The 17594-nt window shown below is 49.9% G+C and overlaps 1 protein-coding gene across 1 annotated transcript in view; it reads right to left on the bottom strand.

The window, feature by feature from the left end:
• The window catches only part of SSPO (SCO-spondin), a 151091-nt gene that overhangs the window by 7674 nt on the left and 125823 nt on the right, over positions 1–17594 (bottom strand). Inside the window, 15 exon segments of the mRNA XM_087917120.1 lie at positions 75–277; positions 1458–1596; positions 1715–1771; positions 1774–1830; positions 2673–2834; positions 2920–3189; positions 3439–3485; positions 4356–4480; positions 5477–5607; positions 6101–6256; positions 7627–7812; positions 9023–9193; positions 9540–9586; positions 10092–10244; positions 14768–15011. Of these exon segments, the coding sequence (XP_087773246.1) occupies positions 75–277; positions 1458–1596; positions 1715–1771; positions 1774–1830; positions 2673–2834; positions 2920–3189; positions 3439–3485; positions 4356–4480; positions 5477–5607; positions 6101–6256; positions 7627–7812; positions 9023–9193; positions 9540–9586; positions 10092–10244; positions 14768–15011 (2148 nt within the window).

Below are 17594 nucleotides of genomic sequence, written 5' to 3'. Positions count from 1 at the left end.
GAAGTAGCAGCCAGAGGGGTGGCTGCACCTTAGGTCCCCTCCCATCTCGTGCAACCCCCCCACAAAAATCCCACCTGGACAGGGCTGGGAGTTGCAGCGCGCGGTGCCTTCCATGGACTCAGCTACGCAAGGCACTCCGTGGAGAGTCTCGTGGCAGGACCGATGCCTCAGGGTGGTGCCCCCTCCACACGTGGCCGAGCAAGGGCTCCACGCCGACCACTCGCCGTAAGACGGGCACTTCTCCTCCGGACAGGAGAAGGAGCCGTTCTGGCAGGTGCTGGAGCACAAAAAAAAAAAAAAAACCAGGCACCAAAGACGCGGCAAGCCATGAAGGGCGTCTTAATTTCCACAAGTGGAAAAGCTGGAGTGCTTTTCGTCGCACAATTAAGTGGGGATTGTGTTGTACAAAAAAAGTGAAGCATGATCTGAGTGGGTTAGACCCGAACTTGAACCCCCCACCACAACCTCCTTAACCGGGGTAGATTGTCCCCCCCTGTTTTCAGTACCCCGAATTTGCTGCTTGAGCAAAACAGAATAAGCCAATAATGGAACAACAGAATGACAGAACAGCAGAATAACCAAATAACAGAGCGAGAGAGGATCAAAACGAGAGAATATCAGCATAACGAAAGGACAGAATGACAGAACAATCTTGGAGCGGAGCAACAGAACAGAACTCCTCCTCCCAGATTGCACTCTGGAGGCTCAAGCAAAAACTCGAGAGCAGAACAACATAACAGCAGAATAATGACAGAATAAGAAAGCAAAACAGAATAACACAACAAAAGAAGAGCAGAACAACATAACAGCAGAATAACAGAATAAGAAAGAACAGACTAACAAAACAGAACGATAGAATGGCAGAACAGCAGAAGAGCAGAATAACAAAACAACGAAATAACGTAACAAGAGAAGAGCAGAACAACAGAAGAGCAGAATAATGACCGATTAAAAAATACCATAATAAGAAAATAGAATGACAGAATAACAGAACAGCAGAATAAGAAAATAACAGTGTAACAAAAGAAGAGAAGAACAGAACAGAACAGAAGAGAAGAGCAGAGCAACAAAACAACAGAAGAACAAAAAAACAGAATGACAGAAGAAATATAACAAAACAAAATGAAAGGCTAACAGAACAGCGGAATAACAAAACAAGAGAATAACAGAACAACAGACAGAGCTGAGCAACGGAACAGCAGAAGGACAGAACAACAAAGTAAGAGAATGACAAAATAAGAAACGCAACACAACGAAATGAAACAGTAGAATAACCAGAGAAGAGCATGACAGAACAACAGAACAACTGAAAGAGCCGAGTCCGAAGAGCAGAAGAGCACAGAACACAAATCACAGAAGGACCGCATAACAGAATTAAGGGAGTTGAAAGGGACCTTGGAGGTCACCTAGTCCAACCCCGCCTCCTCTGCCTCCCCCACCCCGCACCCTCCACTCACCAATTGTGGCAATCCAGTTCTGCCAACTGGCCAGGGAGGACTTCCACGCTGCTGTTCGCCGTGGTGAGACCGCAGCGGCAAGCCGGGATTGGCACGCAGGAGCCGTCCTGCAGAAGCTGCCCCTCGGGACACCGGCAACCTGTGGGGAGGTGGGGGGAGCAGGGGGTAGGGGAGGAGAGGGCCAAATGACCAATTTAAAAGCTAGTCCTCGGATTTACGATGGGGGGGCTCGAACAGTGGGGAGTGGAACGAGTTACCTTCCCTGCACTGCCCCTGCAGGCACTCGACGTGCTCCCAGGAATCCAGGCAGGTGCGGGGCAGCCGTTGGCACAATTTGCATCGTACACCTTGCCCCGGTCCTCACATGTCTCTCCTGCGGGGAGGGAGGGGGAGAAGGAAGCCAGTGGGGTGGGGTGCAGAGTCATTTCCTGGGGTCCCATTGAGGTTCAAGCTTCAAACCCCTGCCCCATAATCAAATTCTTGGCTTTCCCTCCCTCCCTCCCTCCTTCCTTCCTTCCTTCCTTCCTTCCTTCCTTCCTTCCTTCCTTCCTTCCTTCCTTCCTTCCTCTTTTCCCCCTTTTCCTTCCTTCTTCTTTCTCCTTTCTTTATTAACTTTCCTCCTTTGTCCTTCCTTCCCTCCTTTCTCTTTCCTCCTTCCTTCTTCTTTTCCTCCATTTTTCTCCCACTCTCCTTCCTTTTTTGACCTTTCCCTTCTTCCTTTTTGTCCTTCCCCCATTTTTCCTTTTCTTCCTTCCTTCCTTTCCTTTTTCCTTCCTTCCTCTTTCCCCTTTCTTTTCTGAACTTTCCTTCCTTCTTTTCTTTTATCCCTTATTCCCCTTTTCCCTTCCTTCCTTTCATTTTTGAATTTCCTTCCTTCCTTCTTTCTTTCCTCTCTGTTCTTCCTCTTCTTATCCTTCAAATTTCTTTCCTTCTTCTGTTCTCCCCTTCTTTCCTTCTATGTTCTTCCTTCCCTTTTCTTTCCTCCCTCCCTCCCTCCTTCTTTTACTCCCTTTTCCTTCCTTCCTCTTTCTGCTTTCTTTTTGACCTTCCTTTCTGCCCCTCTCTTTCTTCTCCTTCTCCTTCTCCCATCTCTCCTTCTTCTCCCTTTCCCCTCCCTCCCCCTCCCTTCTTCTCCCTCTCCCTCCCCCCCTCTCCTTTCTCTGGCAGCTCCGATCCTGGTGGGAAATCAGCCCCGAGGGACCCCAGCCTCATTACCTGGACAAGGGCCCATGTTGCAAGTCTCCGACTGGTATCGTAGCCCCTTGCAGCGCAGCTCGGCCTCTGGGTGCTGGGGCCCTCGTTGGCGCAGGCGGAAACCTCCACCGCAGGGAGCCCGGCAGGGGCTCCAGGACCCCCACTGGCTCCACAGGCAGAAATCTGGAAGAGACCCATAAGGCTGAGCCCTCCGCCACACGGGCGGGGCCATCCCGATCCTCCCCACAGAGCCTGAATCTCGGCTCACCTTGACAGGCGCCAGTTTCCTCAACGCAGAGCTGCTGCTGCTCCAACTCAGCGGTGCAAACGCTGCCGGGACCCCTCCAGGTTCGGCCGGTCTGCGGGTCGAGGCAGAACCGGTAGCGGCTCTGAAGGGAGACCTGGACTGGCGGGGAAGGCCAGGAGGGGGCCTCGGTCTGGGCCAAGAGGGCAGGGAGGGCCCAGGGCCCCAGGGTAGCCAGCGGCCTACAGTCGGAGCAGGCTGTCCAGGGCGACCAGCCACTCAGCGGAAGCAGCCCTGAGAGGGAGGAGAGGGAGGGAGGGAAGGAGGGAGGGGTTCAATTCCTTTTAATGCGGGTTCTGTGGGTGTGGCTAGGGGCGTGGCTTTTTTTTCTTTTTCTTTTTGCAGCACCCCCTCCCCATTTTTGGGCCTTCTGGGGCTCAGGAAGGCAGAAAACTGAGCCTGGGGGGGGTGGGGGGTCCTCCCTGGCCAGGAGCAGTCTATCTGAAGCAGTCTTTTCTTCCTGGCCGACTGGCAGGTGCTTACCTTGGCAATCCTGGCTGCTGCATTGCAGCTCTCCCACCTGGCACACACTGTGGAGGGGAAAACGAGGGGCGGGTGAGCAGGGGGTTGGACTAGATGACCTCCAAGGTCCCTTCCGACTTTGTGATTCCCTAATTTTGTAAGGGTCTCCCTTTTTGAGCCGGGGGTTGGTCTAGAAGACCTCCAAGGTCCCTTCCCACTCTCTCATTCTACGGTTCTTTAAGAATGGGTCACCTGCTTGAACAGGGGGCTGGACCAGATGACCTCCCAGGACCCTTCCGATTCTGTGAATCTGACTCGGAGGAGGAAGCTGAGCAGCAGACAGGGAGGGGGGAGTGTGTCTCTGTTGACTGAGGCAGAAACTGGGGGGAAGGAGCCAAGTCCGACCGGGCAGAGCAGGGGAGAGACAGAACAAGGGAGACGGGGTTCAGAGGGAAGACCCCAGGCCCCCCCTCCCCCATCTTCATCCTAGGGCACACGGGGAGGAGCAGAGAAGGGAGCAGCGTGGGTGGTGTGACTTACCGGGGGAGGGGGGAGGAAAGGGCCCTGATTCCCTTCACTAGCCACAGCCGGGAAGACAGTGTATGTCGAAACACAGGGAAGCTGCACACAGCAAGTTGTTGGCTGCAAATTGTGCACTGATCTGGTCTTGCCACGGCATCTCTGGCTTCGCGGCATCTTTCCCAGCCGCGTGAGTCTTTACCATGCTCCTCAAGCCTGCAATGCCTAGCTAATTACCCCTGTTTGGTTCATTTCCCGCCCAGACTATAAGTTCCAGTTTGTGTTGACCTTGTTTTGGACTGAATTTTCTGAGATTTCTTTATCCTCACAATCCCCCTCCCCCGTTCCCACTTTGAGGTAACATTCTCCAAAGCAAAAGCCCACCACTCCGCCCTCCCGACGGAAAACCCGAGACTTACCATTTCTTGCAGCCAATCGGAATGGTGTCTCCTGCCGCCATGAAGATGGGGGCCCCTCCTGGGTGGGGGTGGAGGCAAGCGCACTGCGCAGGTGGCACACATGACCCCCTCTGCTCCAGCAGACCCTTTAGGGGGGACACACACATATACAGAGGGGTTTTCCAGAGTTGGCTCCTCCTTCTGGGACCCCTGACATTCCTCCCTTGCTTCCTCCTTCTTTCCTTCCTTCCTCTTTGTCCCCCCCTTCCTCCCTTCCTCTCTGTTCTTCCTTCTGTTCTTTCCCTTTCCTTTCCTTCCTTTCTTTCCTTCCCTTCCATCCATCCACCCATCCATCCATCCATCCATCCACCCTTCCTTCTTCTCTTCTTCCTCCCTTTCCTTTCCTGTCTTTCCTTTCCTTCCATCCTTCCATGTTTCCCTCCTTTTCCTTCCTCGCTTCCTTCCTTCCTCTCTGTTCTTCCTTAGTTCTTACTTCTTTTCTGTTCTTCCTTCCTTCTTCTGTTCTTCCATCTTTTCCTATCCTCCCTCCCTCCCTCCCTCTCTGTTCTTCCTTCTTTCCTTTCCTTCCTTCCCATCCATCCATCCTTCTTCTCTCTTCTACCTTCCTTCACTTCCCTTTCTTTCCTTCCCTTCCACCCTTCCTTGTTTCCCTCCTTTTCCTTCCTTCCTCTCTATTCTTCCATTATTCTTTCTTCCTCTCTTTCTCTTCCTTCCTCCCTCCTCCTCTCCTTCCTTCCTTCCTTCCTCCTGGGCAAAGCAATAAGACAATGAGGGAGATTCCAGCACAGCTATATTATCGGAACAGCTGATCGTTGGGCGGGGAGAAAAGAAATATCGTAAGGAGTGACTGGGCGGGAGAAAACGCAGACAGCAATATCGGGCGTGTGTGATAAGGACTGATTGGGTGGGGAGGGGAGGGATGGGCAGAGAGGGGGAGGGCCAGCCAGGGGGAAGACTGGCCAGTTCTCCTAACGGCACAAAATCGTAACAACCGGTTCTATCGATCCGGTCCAAAATGGTAAAATCCCACCCCTGCAGAAACCCTCTGTCGGCCGCCATCAGCCAGCCCTCCCAGCCAGTTATAGCTTGTAGTTCCATGGGTCCATCCCTTCGGCGCTCACCTGTGGGCAGTAACAACCAGGTAAGCAGCGTGGAATGTCCTTGCACAGCTCTGGGTGCCTCAGGGTGGAGCAGTGGCTGTCGCAGGGGGAGCCACATGCCCGGAACTCAAAGGGGGGCTCACAGCTGGACTCTGGCAAAAAAAGGCACAGGAAGAAGTCAGCTCAGGCCTTCGATTCTCTCTGGAACCAGGCGGCGCCTGATGGGGAGAAAAGTTCTAGTGGGTAAGGTACTGGGCTAGAAACCAGGCAACTGTGAATTCTAGTTCCGCCTTGGGTACCAAGGGCAATTGGGTGACTTTGGGCCAATCGCCAGGAGACTGGAAGTTCTAATCCCACCTTAGGCATGAAAGGCGACTGGGTGACTTTGAGCCACTTTCTCCCTTTCAGTCCAACCCACCTGACAGATCGTTGGGGAAATACTAGCAAAGACCATTAGATAAACTTGCTACCTTGAACCAAGTATAAATTGTGATCAAGGTGGGATCAAAATGAAATAAATATTTAATAAACAAGGGGGCGGTTGACAATGATGAGAAGTTATGAGGAGACCAGAAAGTTGCCGGTTGGACAACAAAACTGCCCGCCCATTGTGGGCCGAGGAGGTTGTTGTTGGCATGGCCTCACCTGAACACTGGGAATAATTGCACATCCGGAATTGCCCGTCCAGTCCTAGGCATGGCTCCCGGTCAGTTTCCCAACCTTGTTGGTTCCTGTAGCGTTGTTGAACCAGGAAGCTGCATGAGCAGTGAGTCCAGGGGGTCCAAGGACTCCAGGGACAATCTGGAGGGGGAGACAGGATGGGGACAATTGGCACCCGGCAGGGTGGAAGAAGCCGCTGCCGCACAGGGCAGAGCAGCAGGATGCGGAGAGAACAGCCTTGGGATCAGGAGGCACAAAGGAACCACGTAGCTTTGACAAAAGAGATCCGGACCGCCACTTGTCCGCAATGGTACGGGGCTTCCTGCTTGAGTGGGGGGAGGGGGTCAACCTTTTCTGGAGCAGGGCAGGGGAGAGACAGAATGTCTCCATGCAAACGGCCGACGCGTGTGCTCCCACGGGTGGCTCCTTTTGCATGAGCGGCAAGCACGCACGCCTGCCACTCGCACAAATGGAGCTTCCCGCGCGAGCAAGTGTGCCCACCACTCGCGCAGCTTGCTCAGCCCTTGTGCTGCCCAGTTTCGAATGCGCCACGGGCCAGTAATGGGCTATGGCCCGGGGTTTGGGGGAAAAACCCCCCGGACTAGAAGACCTCAAAGATCCCTTTCAATTCTGTTCTTCTGACGTGGGTTTTCGTTTGAGAAAGTGAACCGGAATGAGTTGCCTCTGAGCATTCTCAGAGTGCGCCCATTTCTTCTGCGGCCGGTCCCTCTCGAATTCTGGAAGTTCTCGCATGGCTGAGATTTCTGCTGGTGAATTTCCCTCCCTGGCTTGAACAGTGTAGAACAGGGGTGTGTCCAACCTTGTGTCAACTCGTAAAGCATTCCTATGCCTGTTTTCGAGTTGCCATAAGCAAGAGGGGGAGAACCTGAAGGAGCAGTATGGCCATTAAAACCAGAAGTACATTCCACTCTTATCTTACAAGGATTTTAGCCTAGACTACCAGGTCTTCTGCCTGCGAAAATTCTAATTGGAGTATGTGATGGGTGACACCCAGCCCATGAACATGCGTTGTTGGAGAATCTGATTTATGACACACCCGGGGAGGGAAACAGGGTCATAGGTGAGAATAAATTACGAGTCTCAGGGCTCAATGCCAACAGGTTGCTCCTAATAAATCTTTTGAAGCTGGGCTTGAGGCTCATGATTGAATTAGGGTTATCGCCGGAAGCCCAATACCTTGGCAGGGTTAAGACTTGTGGACTTCCACTCTCAGAAATCCCGCACTCCCCATCATCCACAACCAGTAGAAATGGTGACAGGACAGCCGGCTGGGCTGAGAGACCCGTGGCATCACGACGGGGTGGTGGTGTGAACTGGAAACTCCAGGGGAGATGGAGAGCCAGCGGGCCTTTTGTGGAGATGGTCAGGCACCACAGCACACGATTAGAATTATGACCCCTTCATGCCAGAAAAGGAGTCTTAGAGGAGGACACCCCTTGTAGGTAATTGCACCCGTCCCAAATCCTTCCCTACCTTTGCTCCTTCCCTACCTTTGCACGCCTGCACATAACAAGGAGCCGTCTCCAGGGGAGGGCCGCGCTGGCTGCAAGGACCTCCTTCAGCGCCCGCCAAAGCCGTCGGGCAAACACAGCTCCTGGTACGTGAGGTCAGTCCCGTGCCACAGGACTGAGAGCACGGGCTCCATGCTGACCAGGGACACAGGGACTCGTCTTCCGCTGGAAATGAAGAAAGGTACCAAAAGAGCAGAGTGGGAGAACTCACTGTGTGGCCAACTCACTGTGGAACAACTTGCCATAGCCAATGCACCAGGGCCACGGGTGGGCCGTTGGGGGTTTGCAGGGGTTCAGGAGAACCCCCAGCTAAGATTCTGTGCAGTTCAGAGAACCCCCAAATCTCCACTCCTGGCTGGCTCCTCCTCCTCTTCCTCCTCCTCCTCCCCCTCCTCTGCCTCTTCCTCTTCCTCAAAAGTATAAAAGTAACTGAATGACATGATGAATAAAGTGTTGAATTGTCCTGTGACTGGCTATGGTGGGTTGGCCGTGGCGAGTTGTCCTGGATTAGTCGGCAACCCATGGCTCTGGAGCCGCATGTGGCTCTTTCATCCCTCTGCTGTGGCTCCGTCACCAGTCAGTGAAAGAAAAAAGGACGCCAGGCTAGGAGGTTAGGACCTTTGTGGCTCTTTGAGTGTTTAAGGTTGCCGACCCGTCCTAAACTGGTGGTGAACCTATGGCACATGTGCCACAGGTGGCACGCAGAGCCATTTGGGTGGGCATGCGAGCCCCAGACAAACTTACCTGCATTGGGCATGCACGCACTTCCCAGCTGATTTTCGGCCCATTTGAGGTCTTTTTGGCTTCCCAGAGGCTCGAGGGAAGCCTCTGCAGCCTGGGAGGCCGAAAAACAGGCCTGTTTCCGCTTCTGGTATTTCCGGAAATATAGGAAGTGACAAAACGGGCCCATCTTTCGGCCTCCCAAGGCTGCACAGGCTTCCCTCAAGCCTCTGGGAGGCCGAAGTAGGGCTCATACAGGCCGAAAATCAGCTGGGAAGCATGCGCATGCGCAGGGCAGGTAAGGAAGTGGCGGGAGAGATTGCACGTGCATGCACAGGGGGCATGGGGGGACCGTGTGCATTGCCTTCTGGGTGCTGGTGCATGAGTGCTCGCGTGTGAACGCACAATTTTCAGCATAGGAGCCCCAAAAGGTTAGCCACCACTGTCCTAGACCAACAAAGGAGATGCTGGCCATTGTGCACCATTGGTCATCAACTCCCCCTGCACATTGCCATTCACACCCCCCCTGATACAGAGACTGAAATGGAGTGATTCTTAAAGTGGTATACTTGTTAAGCGATGCTATCATAAATACTCCTGAGGAGGTGCGACTGCCCATCCAAGATGCCTCGAAGGGCCCTTGTGGTGCCCTTACCTGGACAGGCTTGGGTGGAGCAATTCTGGCTCTGGGTGTCGGGCCCCGCGCAGGGCAAGCCGTGGTTGCGTGGTGGTGGGTTGATGCAGGCGCGAGTTCGGATCTGGAGACTGCTGCCACAGGTTGCTGGACAGTCGGACCAGGGGGACCACGGGGTCCATCCACCGTGCACTGCAGGAAGGAAGGAAGGAAAGAAGGAAGGAAGGAAGGAAGGAAGGAAGGAAGGAAGGAAGGAAGGAAGGAAGGAAGGAAGGAAGGGGAAGGGAAGAAGGAGGAAGGAAAGAAGGAAGGAAGGAAGGAAGGAAGGAAGGAAGGAAGGAAGGAAGGAAGGAAGGAAAGAAGGAAGGAAGGAAGGAAGGAAAGAAGGAAGGAAGGAAGGAAGGGAAGGGAAGGGAAAGGAAAGGAAAGGAAAGGAAAGGAAAGGAAAGGAAAGGAAAGGAAAGGAAAGGAAAGATATATCAATAGGGAGGAGACAAGAGGAGACTTACCTGTTCCACTACTCGGAAAGTAAACTCACCTACACAGGTGATGTTCAGGCAGTAAATGCCTTCTGGGGTGCAAATGCTGGAGGAGGCGGAGAGAAAGGTACCCGTGAATTCGTTGTGAAGCATTTCCCTGTAGCTGCAGCCGCGTCCAGAGACACCCCCCCATTGCATCCCTGCATGGAATGCCCTCCCATCTAGGTCGGGGGTCCCCAGCTCCTAGTCCACGTCGGTCCATGACGTGCCAGAAACTGGTCCGTGCAAACGAGCAAAGTCCCATCTGTGGGATGCAGGCAGGACACAAAACCATGATGCCCCAGATCCATGGAGAAACCACAGAATTGGTCCCCGCTCAGTGGGAAAACCATGGACCTGGTTCCAGTTAGGACACAAAACCACACACTCCAATTCATGGAAAAACTACACACCTCGATCCATGGGAGAAAACACAGAACTGGTCACCAATCCATGGAAAAACCACGGAACGGGCCCCCGATGGGTAGAGAAACCACGGAACCCGTCTCTGACCTAGGAAATGTCTACTCAGCTTCCCACGGAGAACAAAGGACGGAGGGAGGGGCACTCACCACTGCTGGCATTCCCCCAGGAGCCAGGTGCTGCCCAGGCTGGTCTCGCGGCCCTCATGCAGGCACAGAGGGGGGCAGGTGTCCAGGGCACAGGGATGGGTCTGCACCTGCTCCTTCAGGCAATCGAGGGCCCAGGAGCCGGAGGTAGGAGTCCTGTGCGGGGCGGAAGGTTGCAAACCGTCTTTGAAGCTCTCCTTGAAAATCCCACATCACAGCCGCTGGCTCAGCCCGGTTCTCCCACTGTGGGATCACCCCGGGGGGCACGGCACAGAGGTAACACGAGCAGCTGGAAGTTCGAACCTGCCCTTTGTTGCTCCAAATTTCCCCAAACGCCGGGGAAATTATTTTAAAATAAAAAAATCCAATATTTACATTACATGGTGGTGTGGTGAGTTAATTTTGTGAGTTTGCTTGCTAGCAATTTTTATGGGACAAGACTCAGGTAGCAGATAGGTAGATCTTGGAGTGAATCTGGGATTCTGCGAGCAACTCCATCCGCCTGCCTGCTTTGCCTGGTTTTGGGTCAAAGTTGCCCTTTTTTTTAATTAAAAAAAATTCAATATCTACATAGCCACGCCCAGCCAGTCACGTGACCACCAAGCCATACCCACAAATTAGGCCACAGCCACAGAGCCAGTTGTTAAGGAATTTGAATCCCACCCCTTGTTCCAGCTCATCTTCCCCCGCAGATTCAGGCTCCGACGCGGCCCTGACACGCTGCCTCTGCAGTCCCACCGACGGGAGCGCCCGCTATAGTTCCCCACCCACCCACCCTCTATCTAGGGTCTTTGGGATTCGTCCTTTTCTTCCTCCCCAAAGAGGCTCCAGCACTCGGCTTCAGCTCTTCATGACAATTCTCAGTGTCCTGCCCCTGGTGGAGACGGACCCTTGAGGGAGAGGAGGAACAGCCGACAGGGAGTGGGAGTGTGGCTATCCGGAGGGGGTGGAGGAGGAGGCTGGGGAAGGGCAGAGGCCGGCTGGGCAGTCAGAGGAGGACCCAGGCCCATCCCCTCTCCATCCTAGGTCACGCAGGGAGGAGAGTATAAGGGAGAGACGTGATCTCCTCGGGAGAAGAGGGCCTTGATCCTCTTCATGGGCTGCAGCTGTGACAACTGAATAAGAGGATGGACATGTGAACGCTGGAAACAAATCATGGCAATATCTCTAGTTTATGGTTCCTCTCTTGAGTTTGGCGTCCTTCCCAGTGTGTGTTCTGTTATCTGTGGACGTCCTCCAGCCCTTATCCTGTCTGGTTTGTGGTGGAAGGAAAAAACCTTCTTCTTGTAACTGTTTGTGTGGGAGGTTTTTTTATCTTCAGTCAAGGATATTCGGAGCTTGGAAGCAAAGTGAAGGAATAAAAGGGGCTTCATCATTTTTTTGTGACTGTGTTTATTTTGTGTGTGTCTCCTCCAGGTCATCACACTCAGATTTGGGTAGTCCTTGACTTACGACTGGTCCCTTAGGGACAACTTGAACTTACGACGGAACTCCCCCAAAAGGTACTTACAACCTGGCTCCAATAGGTGGCTCTCTTCCCCAGCGTCATGTGACTGTGTTTTGAGAGCTCAGAACCGACCCGCATTTAAGGCTGTTTGCGGCATCCCGGGATTCACATGATCGCAATTTACATCATTTTTGCCAAAAGACACCATTTATTTCCATTCTTTGGCAATAAAAGTGCCTCATAGTGAACAATGGAGACACTTAAGGACATGGTGTTCACTTAATGACCACTGTGAAAGAAGTTTCTAACATCTGGTTGGTCAAGTTTACCATTTACAATTTTCATGAGTTGTCATCATAATTGGGCATGGCTGTAAATATTGGAAAGCATTCCAGTTGCTAGAATTCTGGCAACTTCACCCCACTTGTCTCAATAAATCCTGTTAAAAAGTATTGTTAAATAAAGATTACTGATACTCTTCTTTAATAAGGTTTACTATTGTAAATAAATTTTGTTAAAGATTACTAATACTCTTCTTTAACAAGATTTTTTATTGTTAAGTAAATCTTGTTAAATAAATCTTGTTAAAGATTACCAATTCTTTAACAAGATTTATTATTGCTAAGGAAATCTTGTTAAGTAAATCTTGTTAAAGAATACCGCTAGTTTTCTTTAACAAGTTTTATTGTTACATAAATCTTGTTAAATTAATCTTGCTAAAAAGTACCAATGGTCTTCTTTAACAAGATTTATTATTAATCTTGTTAAACAGTACTGATAATCTTCTTTAACGAGATTTATTATTGTTAAATAAATCTTGTTAAATAAATCTCGTTAAAGTACCAATAATTTTCTTTAACAAGATTTATTAAATAAATATCATTAAATAAATCTTGTTAAAGAGCACCAATAGCCTTTTTTAACAAGATTCATTATGAAATAAATATTATTAAATAAATATTGTTAAAGATTACTAATAGTCTTCTTTGGCCAGATTTTTTTGTTAAATAAATTTTGTTAAATAAATCTTGCTAAGGAGTACCCAAAGTCTTAAATAAATCTTACTAACGAGCACCGATAGCCTTCTTTAACAAAATTAAATAAATAATAAATTAGATACAACCTGTTAAATAAAACTTGCTAAAGAGTACTGATAGTTTTCTTTAACAAAATTTATTGTTCAATAAAGTTTGTTAATAAATCATGTTAAAGAGTACCAATGTTCTTCTTTAACAAGATTTATCGAGACAAGAAGAGTGAAGCTGCCAGGATTCCAGCACCTGAACCTCTTTCCAATTTACAAGTCGTCTATGACCATGTACTTGGGGCGGAGACTTCCTGGTTCTCTTCCTAACTGCTGTCCTAGCATCTCGCGAGGACCGAGAACTTCTTAGTTGGAGAAAGGAGGACTAGAGGAGGTGGGTCTTATCATCTCGAACCTCTTTCCATGTGGGAATCAACTCTCACAGAGGTAGCCCTTAACAACTTAACAACATAACAACTTAACTTAGACTTAACAACTGTGCCTACTTCTTTAAAAAGCTATCCACTGCCATAGCCGAACCTCTAAGCATAATCTTTGAAAAATCTTTCAGAACCAGCTCCTTGCCAAAACTATGGTTACAAGCCATGGTCATCCCCATCTGCAAAAAGGGAGACCCCAGCCTAGTTGAAAATTACAGACCGATCTCCTTATGCTGCGTCACCTGTAAAGTCATGGAATCAATTATTAACCAATCCATCACCCTCCACTTAGAAACAAACAACCTTCTCTCTAATAAACAAGTTGGTTTCAGAAAAATACTATCCTGTAATCTGCAACTCTTACACTGCAAAAACATATGGACTACACAACTCGACCAGGGCAAAGCAATAGATGCAATCTACATAGACTTGTGTAAAGACTTTGATTCAGTCGTACATGACAAACTACTCCTAAAACTAAAATCTTACGGTATCTCTGGACACCTGCATAACTGGGTAGAAGCATTCCTGTCAAACAGACAACAAATGGTCAAAATTGGGAGCGTCCTATCAAATTCTGTACCTGTCAACAGTGGTGTCCCCCAAGGCAGTGTCCTAGGACCAACTCTCTTCATACTCTACATAAATGACCTCTGTGATCATATTAAGAGCAACTGCGTTATTTTCGCTGATGATGTAAAGCTGTTCAATACCACAGACAATACTGCTACCCTTCAAAAAGACCTTGACTATGTATCAGAATGGTCAAACAAATGGCAACTTCAAATCTCAACCAATAAATGCTCTGTCTTACATACTGGCAAAAAACAATCAGAAAATAAAATGCAGGTTGAATAGTCAAGACCTTGTTGATGATCCAAGCTCTGTCAGGGATCTTGGAGTACTCATCTCAAATGATCTGTACTAGAGCCCGCTGTAACTCCATAGCCAAAAAGGCATTAAAGGTTGTTAATCTAATCCTACGTAGCTTCTTCTCTGGTAATATCACACTACTAACTAGAGCATTCAAGTATGCTAGAGCTATACTTGAATACAGCTCATCAGTCTGGAACTCATATCATGTGTCTGATATTAACACAGTTGAGAAAGTCCAGAAATATTTCACAAGAAGAGTTCTCCACTCCTCTACTCGTTGCAGAAGACCTTATGCCACCAGACTTGAAATTCTAGATCTAGAAAAACTAGAACTACGCTACCTTCGGTCCAATCTAAGTATATAAAATCATACATTGCAATGAGTTACCTGTCAATGAATACTTCAGCTTCAACCATAACAACACAAGAGCAAACGATAGATACAAACTCAACGTAAACCGCACCAAACTTGATTGCAGGAAATACGACTTCAGCCACAGAGTGGTCAATGTCTGGAATCTTCTACCTGACTCTGTGGTTTCTTCCCCAAACCCCAAAAACTTTAACCTTAGACTGTCTACTGTTAACCTCACCCCTTTCCTAAGAGGTCTGTAGGGGGCATGCATAAGCGCACCAACACGCCTCCCATCCCTGTCCTATTGCTTCTTTTATTTTTCTCATATGTACCCATTTCATGGATTCATAACTATGTTTTTACTTATACCTATTATCCTGTAAGCAATTGACAAATAAAAATAAAATAAAAAAATAAAAAAGCCTCTGTCTTCTTGCTTTTCAGGGTGTGGCCCTCAATGAGAAAGATATCTGGTCCCAAATTACAGTCCTCTCCCAGACACAAACATTGCCCGCAGCACCCTGGCAGCAGCCTTACCTGAAGCGGGTGCGAAGGCCGTTCCCACAGGTGACGCTACATTGGGACCAACTGGACCAGAGGCTCCAGGCGCACTCAGTGGGAGAACAGATGTAGTTGGTGCAGAGGAGCCTCCCTCCAGCGGCACAGGTGCAGTTATTACACCCATCGTCGTACTGGCTGCCTGGTGCCCAGCTGTGTCCCTGGGCATCGGTGCACTCGCAGTGGGTGAGGGGTACGCAGGTGCCATCCTGCTCCAGCGTACCTAACGGAAAGAGCCAGATGAGTGAGAAAAGCGACTCTAGACCTAGGCCTGAATTGGCCTCAATTGCGCGGTTAGCTGGCTAGGTAACATTCTCAGTGTGTCAACTCATAAAACATTCCTATGCTTGTTTCTGAGTTGCCATAAGCAGGAGGCGGGGGACCTGAAGGACCAGAGGAGAACAATCAACCGATGGAACAGACGTTGCCCTCAGAAGTTGTGGGAGCGCCATCCCTGGAGGCTTTCAAGAAGAGATTGGACTGCCATTTGTCAGGAATGGTGTAGGGTCTCCCGCTTGGGCGAGGGGTTGGACTAGATGACCTATAAGGTCCCTTCCAACTCTGATTACCTGTGATCTGTTAGATGGCAATTAGAACCAGAAGCACATTCCACGCTTATCTTAAAAAGATTGTAGCCAAGGAACCGGACCTTCTGCTGGGAAAATCCTTTGTTGGAGAATGTGACTGATGACACCCACCCATGAATGAGCTTCATTGGAGAATCTGATTCATGACACACCCAGAGGGGAGGGGGGAAACAGGGTCACAGATGACTGTAAATTATGTATGTCAGATTTGGCTTCATATAGGTTTGTGATGGTGAACCTATGGCACCCGTGCCACAGGTAACACGCAGAGCCATTTGTGCCAGCATGCAAGCTGCAGGCAAACTTACCTCACTGCACATGCACACATCTCACAGCTGATTTTCAGTGGGTTTGAGGCCTTTTTCAGCCTCCCAGAGGATTGAGGAAGGCTTCTGCAGGCTTTGCAGGCTGAAAACTAGCCCCGTTTCATCACTTCCTGTTTTCCAAAAATACCGGAAATGACGAAGCGGGCCTAGTTTTCGGCGTGCAGAAGCCTGCAGAAGCCTTCCTCAAGCTGCTGGGAGGCCGGAAAAGGCCTCAAACCCACTGAAAATCAGCTGTGAGGCGCAGTGTGGGTAAGGGGGTGGTGGGTTGGGATTGGGTGGGTGCGTGGGAATTGTGCGTGCATGTGTACAGGGTGTATTGCCTTCTGGGTGCTGGCACGCAAGCACGAGCATGCAAGTGCGCATACAATGTTTGGCACAGGAGCCCCAAAAGTTAGCCACCACTAATATAGGTCATGCCGACATGTTGCTCCTAATAAATTTTGTTAGTTCTTTTGGAGCTTGGCTCAAGGCTCATGATGTAATTAGGGCAACCGCCGGAATCCTGACAGCAAGCCAGCTCTGACATATGCAAAGAAATGTGGGGTTCGCTGCCCATCTATAGTTTGCCCTGCCAGTTTGAGGGAGGATTGGAGTTTCTCCTCAGTAGTTGTTCAATTAGAGTATTGTTTTCTGCTTGGTAGTTTGTCTGGTGTGAATCCCTGCTTATCTCTGTGCTGGGATGTTCTCTGAATTTTCTGTTTCTTCAGTTTTCAGTGAATCGTTCAATCCAATGGCGTGTAAATCTGGTTTATCTCTATGTATCTGTTGATGACTGATTTGTCTGAGTGCCAGGATAAGCAGGGATTCACACCAGACAAACAATTCACCAGAAAACAGTACTCTAACCAAGAAACTACCAAGGAGAAAATCTCTCCCCCGCTAGCAGTCAAACGCCTGTCAAATGACCACAACTGAGTCCCAAATTGATGTCATTGAGTAAAACACTTGTCAAGTGAGTTGGCCCAGCATTACGACATTTCTTGCCACCATTGGGAAGTGAATAATTGTGTTTGTCAAGTGAGCTGCCCCGTTGTTAAGTGAATTGGGCTTCCACATTTGACTTCGTTTGTGAGAAGGTCGCAAAAGGGGACTGCATGACACACACACCCGGGGCACTGCAACCGTCGTAAATATGAGCCAGTTGCCAAGTGTCTGGATTTTGATGATGTGACCCTCCCCAGCCCCTGCAAGGGTTGTCCGATCAACGGTGGTCGGTCACTTTTTTTGTTGCTGCTGTGCCATTGAACGGTCCCTTACTGTGTACTCTTTATGGGCGTGACTGCATTCCCACTCACACTAGTAATACTCTTGCTAAATTTGCGGATGATACAACCGTGGTGGGACTCCTCTCCGGGGGACAGGATGAGTCTGCCTGCCGAGATGAAGTGGACCATCAGTTGCTTTCGTGGTGTGGAGACAATATCTTGGTCCTCAACAGCAATAAGACCAAGTGTCCCGCCCTTGTTGGAGTCTGATTATGAGGGGCGGATTGAGCAGCTGACCAGGGGGAGGGAGTGGGGCTCCGGTGGCTGTGGAAGGGCCCAGTCCGGCTGGGCCTTCAGAGGAAGACCCAGGGCCACCCACTCTTAATCCTAGGGCACGCAGGGAGGAACGGAGAAGCAACGTGGCTTACGGGAGAGGTAAAGGCCCTGATCTCTTTCATTAGTTGCAGCTGGGAGAACAGGATATCAGTGGGGCATTTGCACACAGCTCCTTGCTGGAAGCAAAGCCTGCATTATCTTTGTTTGTCCGGAGTCCTCCCAACCGTGTGAGTTTCGTTATCTTTCGAAGTCTGCAATTCCTTCTCCTGCCCTGTCTCGTTAATTGCTGCAGCAAGTGGTTTGTGTTGGTTTTTATTTATAATCTATATGTACTTTGGGTTCAGATTGAATT

The sequence above is a fragment of the Pseudonaja textilis genome, chromosome Z (assembly GCF_049901715.1).
Source record: "Pseudonaja textilis isolate UNSWEBS1 chromosome Z, rPseTex1.2, whole genome shotgun sequence".
Classification (NCBI taxonomy): domain Eukaryota; kingdom Metazoa; phylum Chordata; class Lepidosauria; order Squamata; family Elapidae; genus Pseudonaja; species Pseudonaja textilis.
Note: the sequence above shows the minus strand (reverse complement) of the source record. Positions and strands in the feature narration are given on the sequence as shown.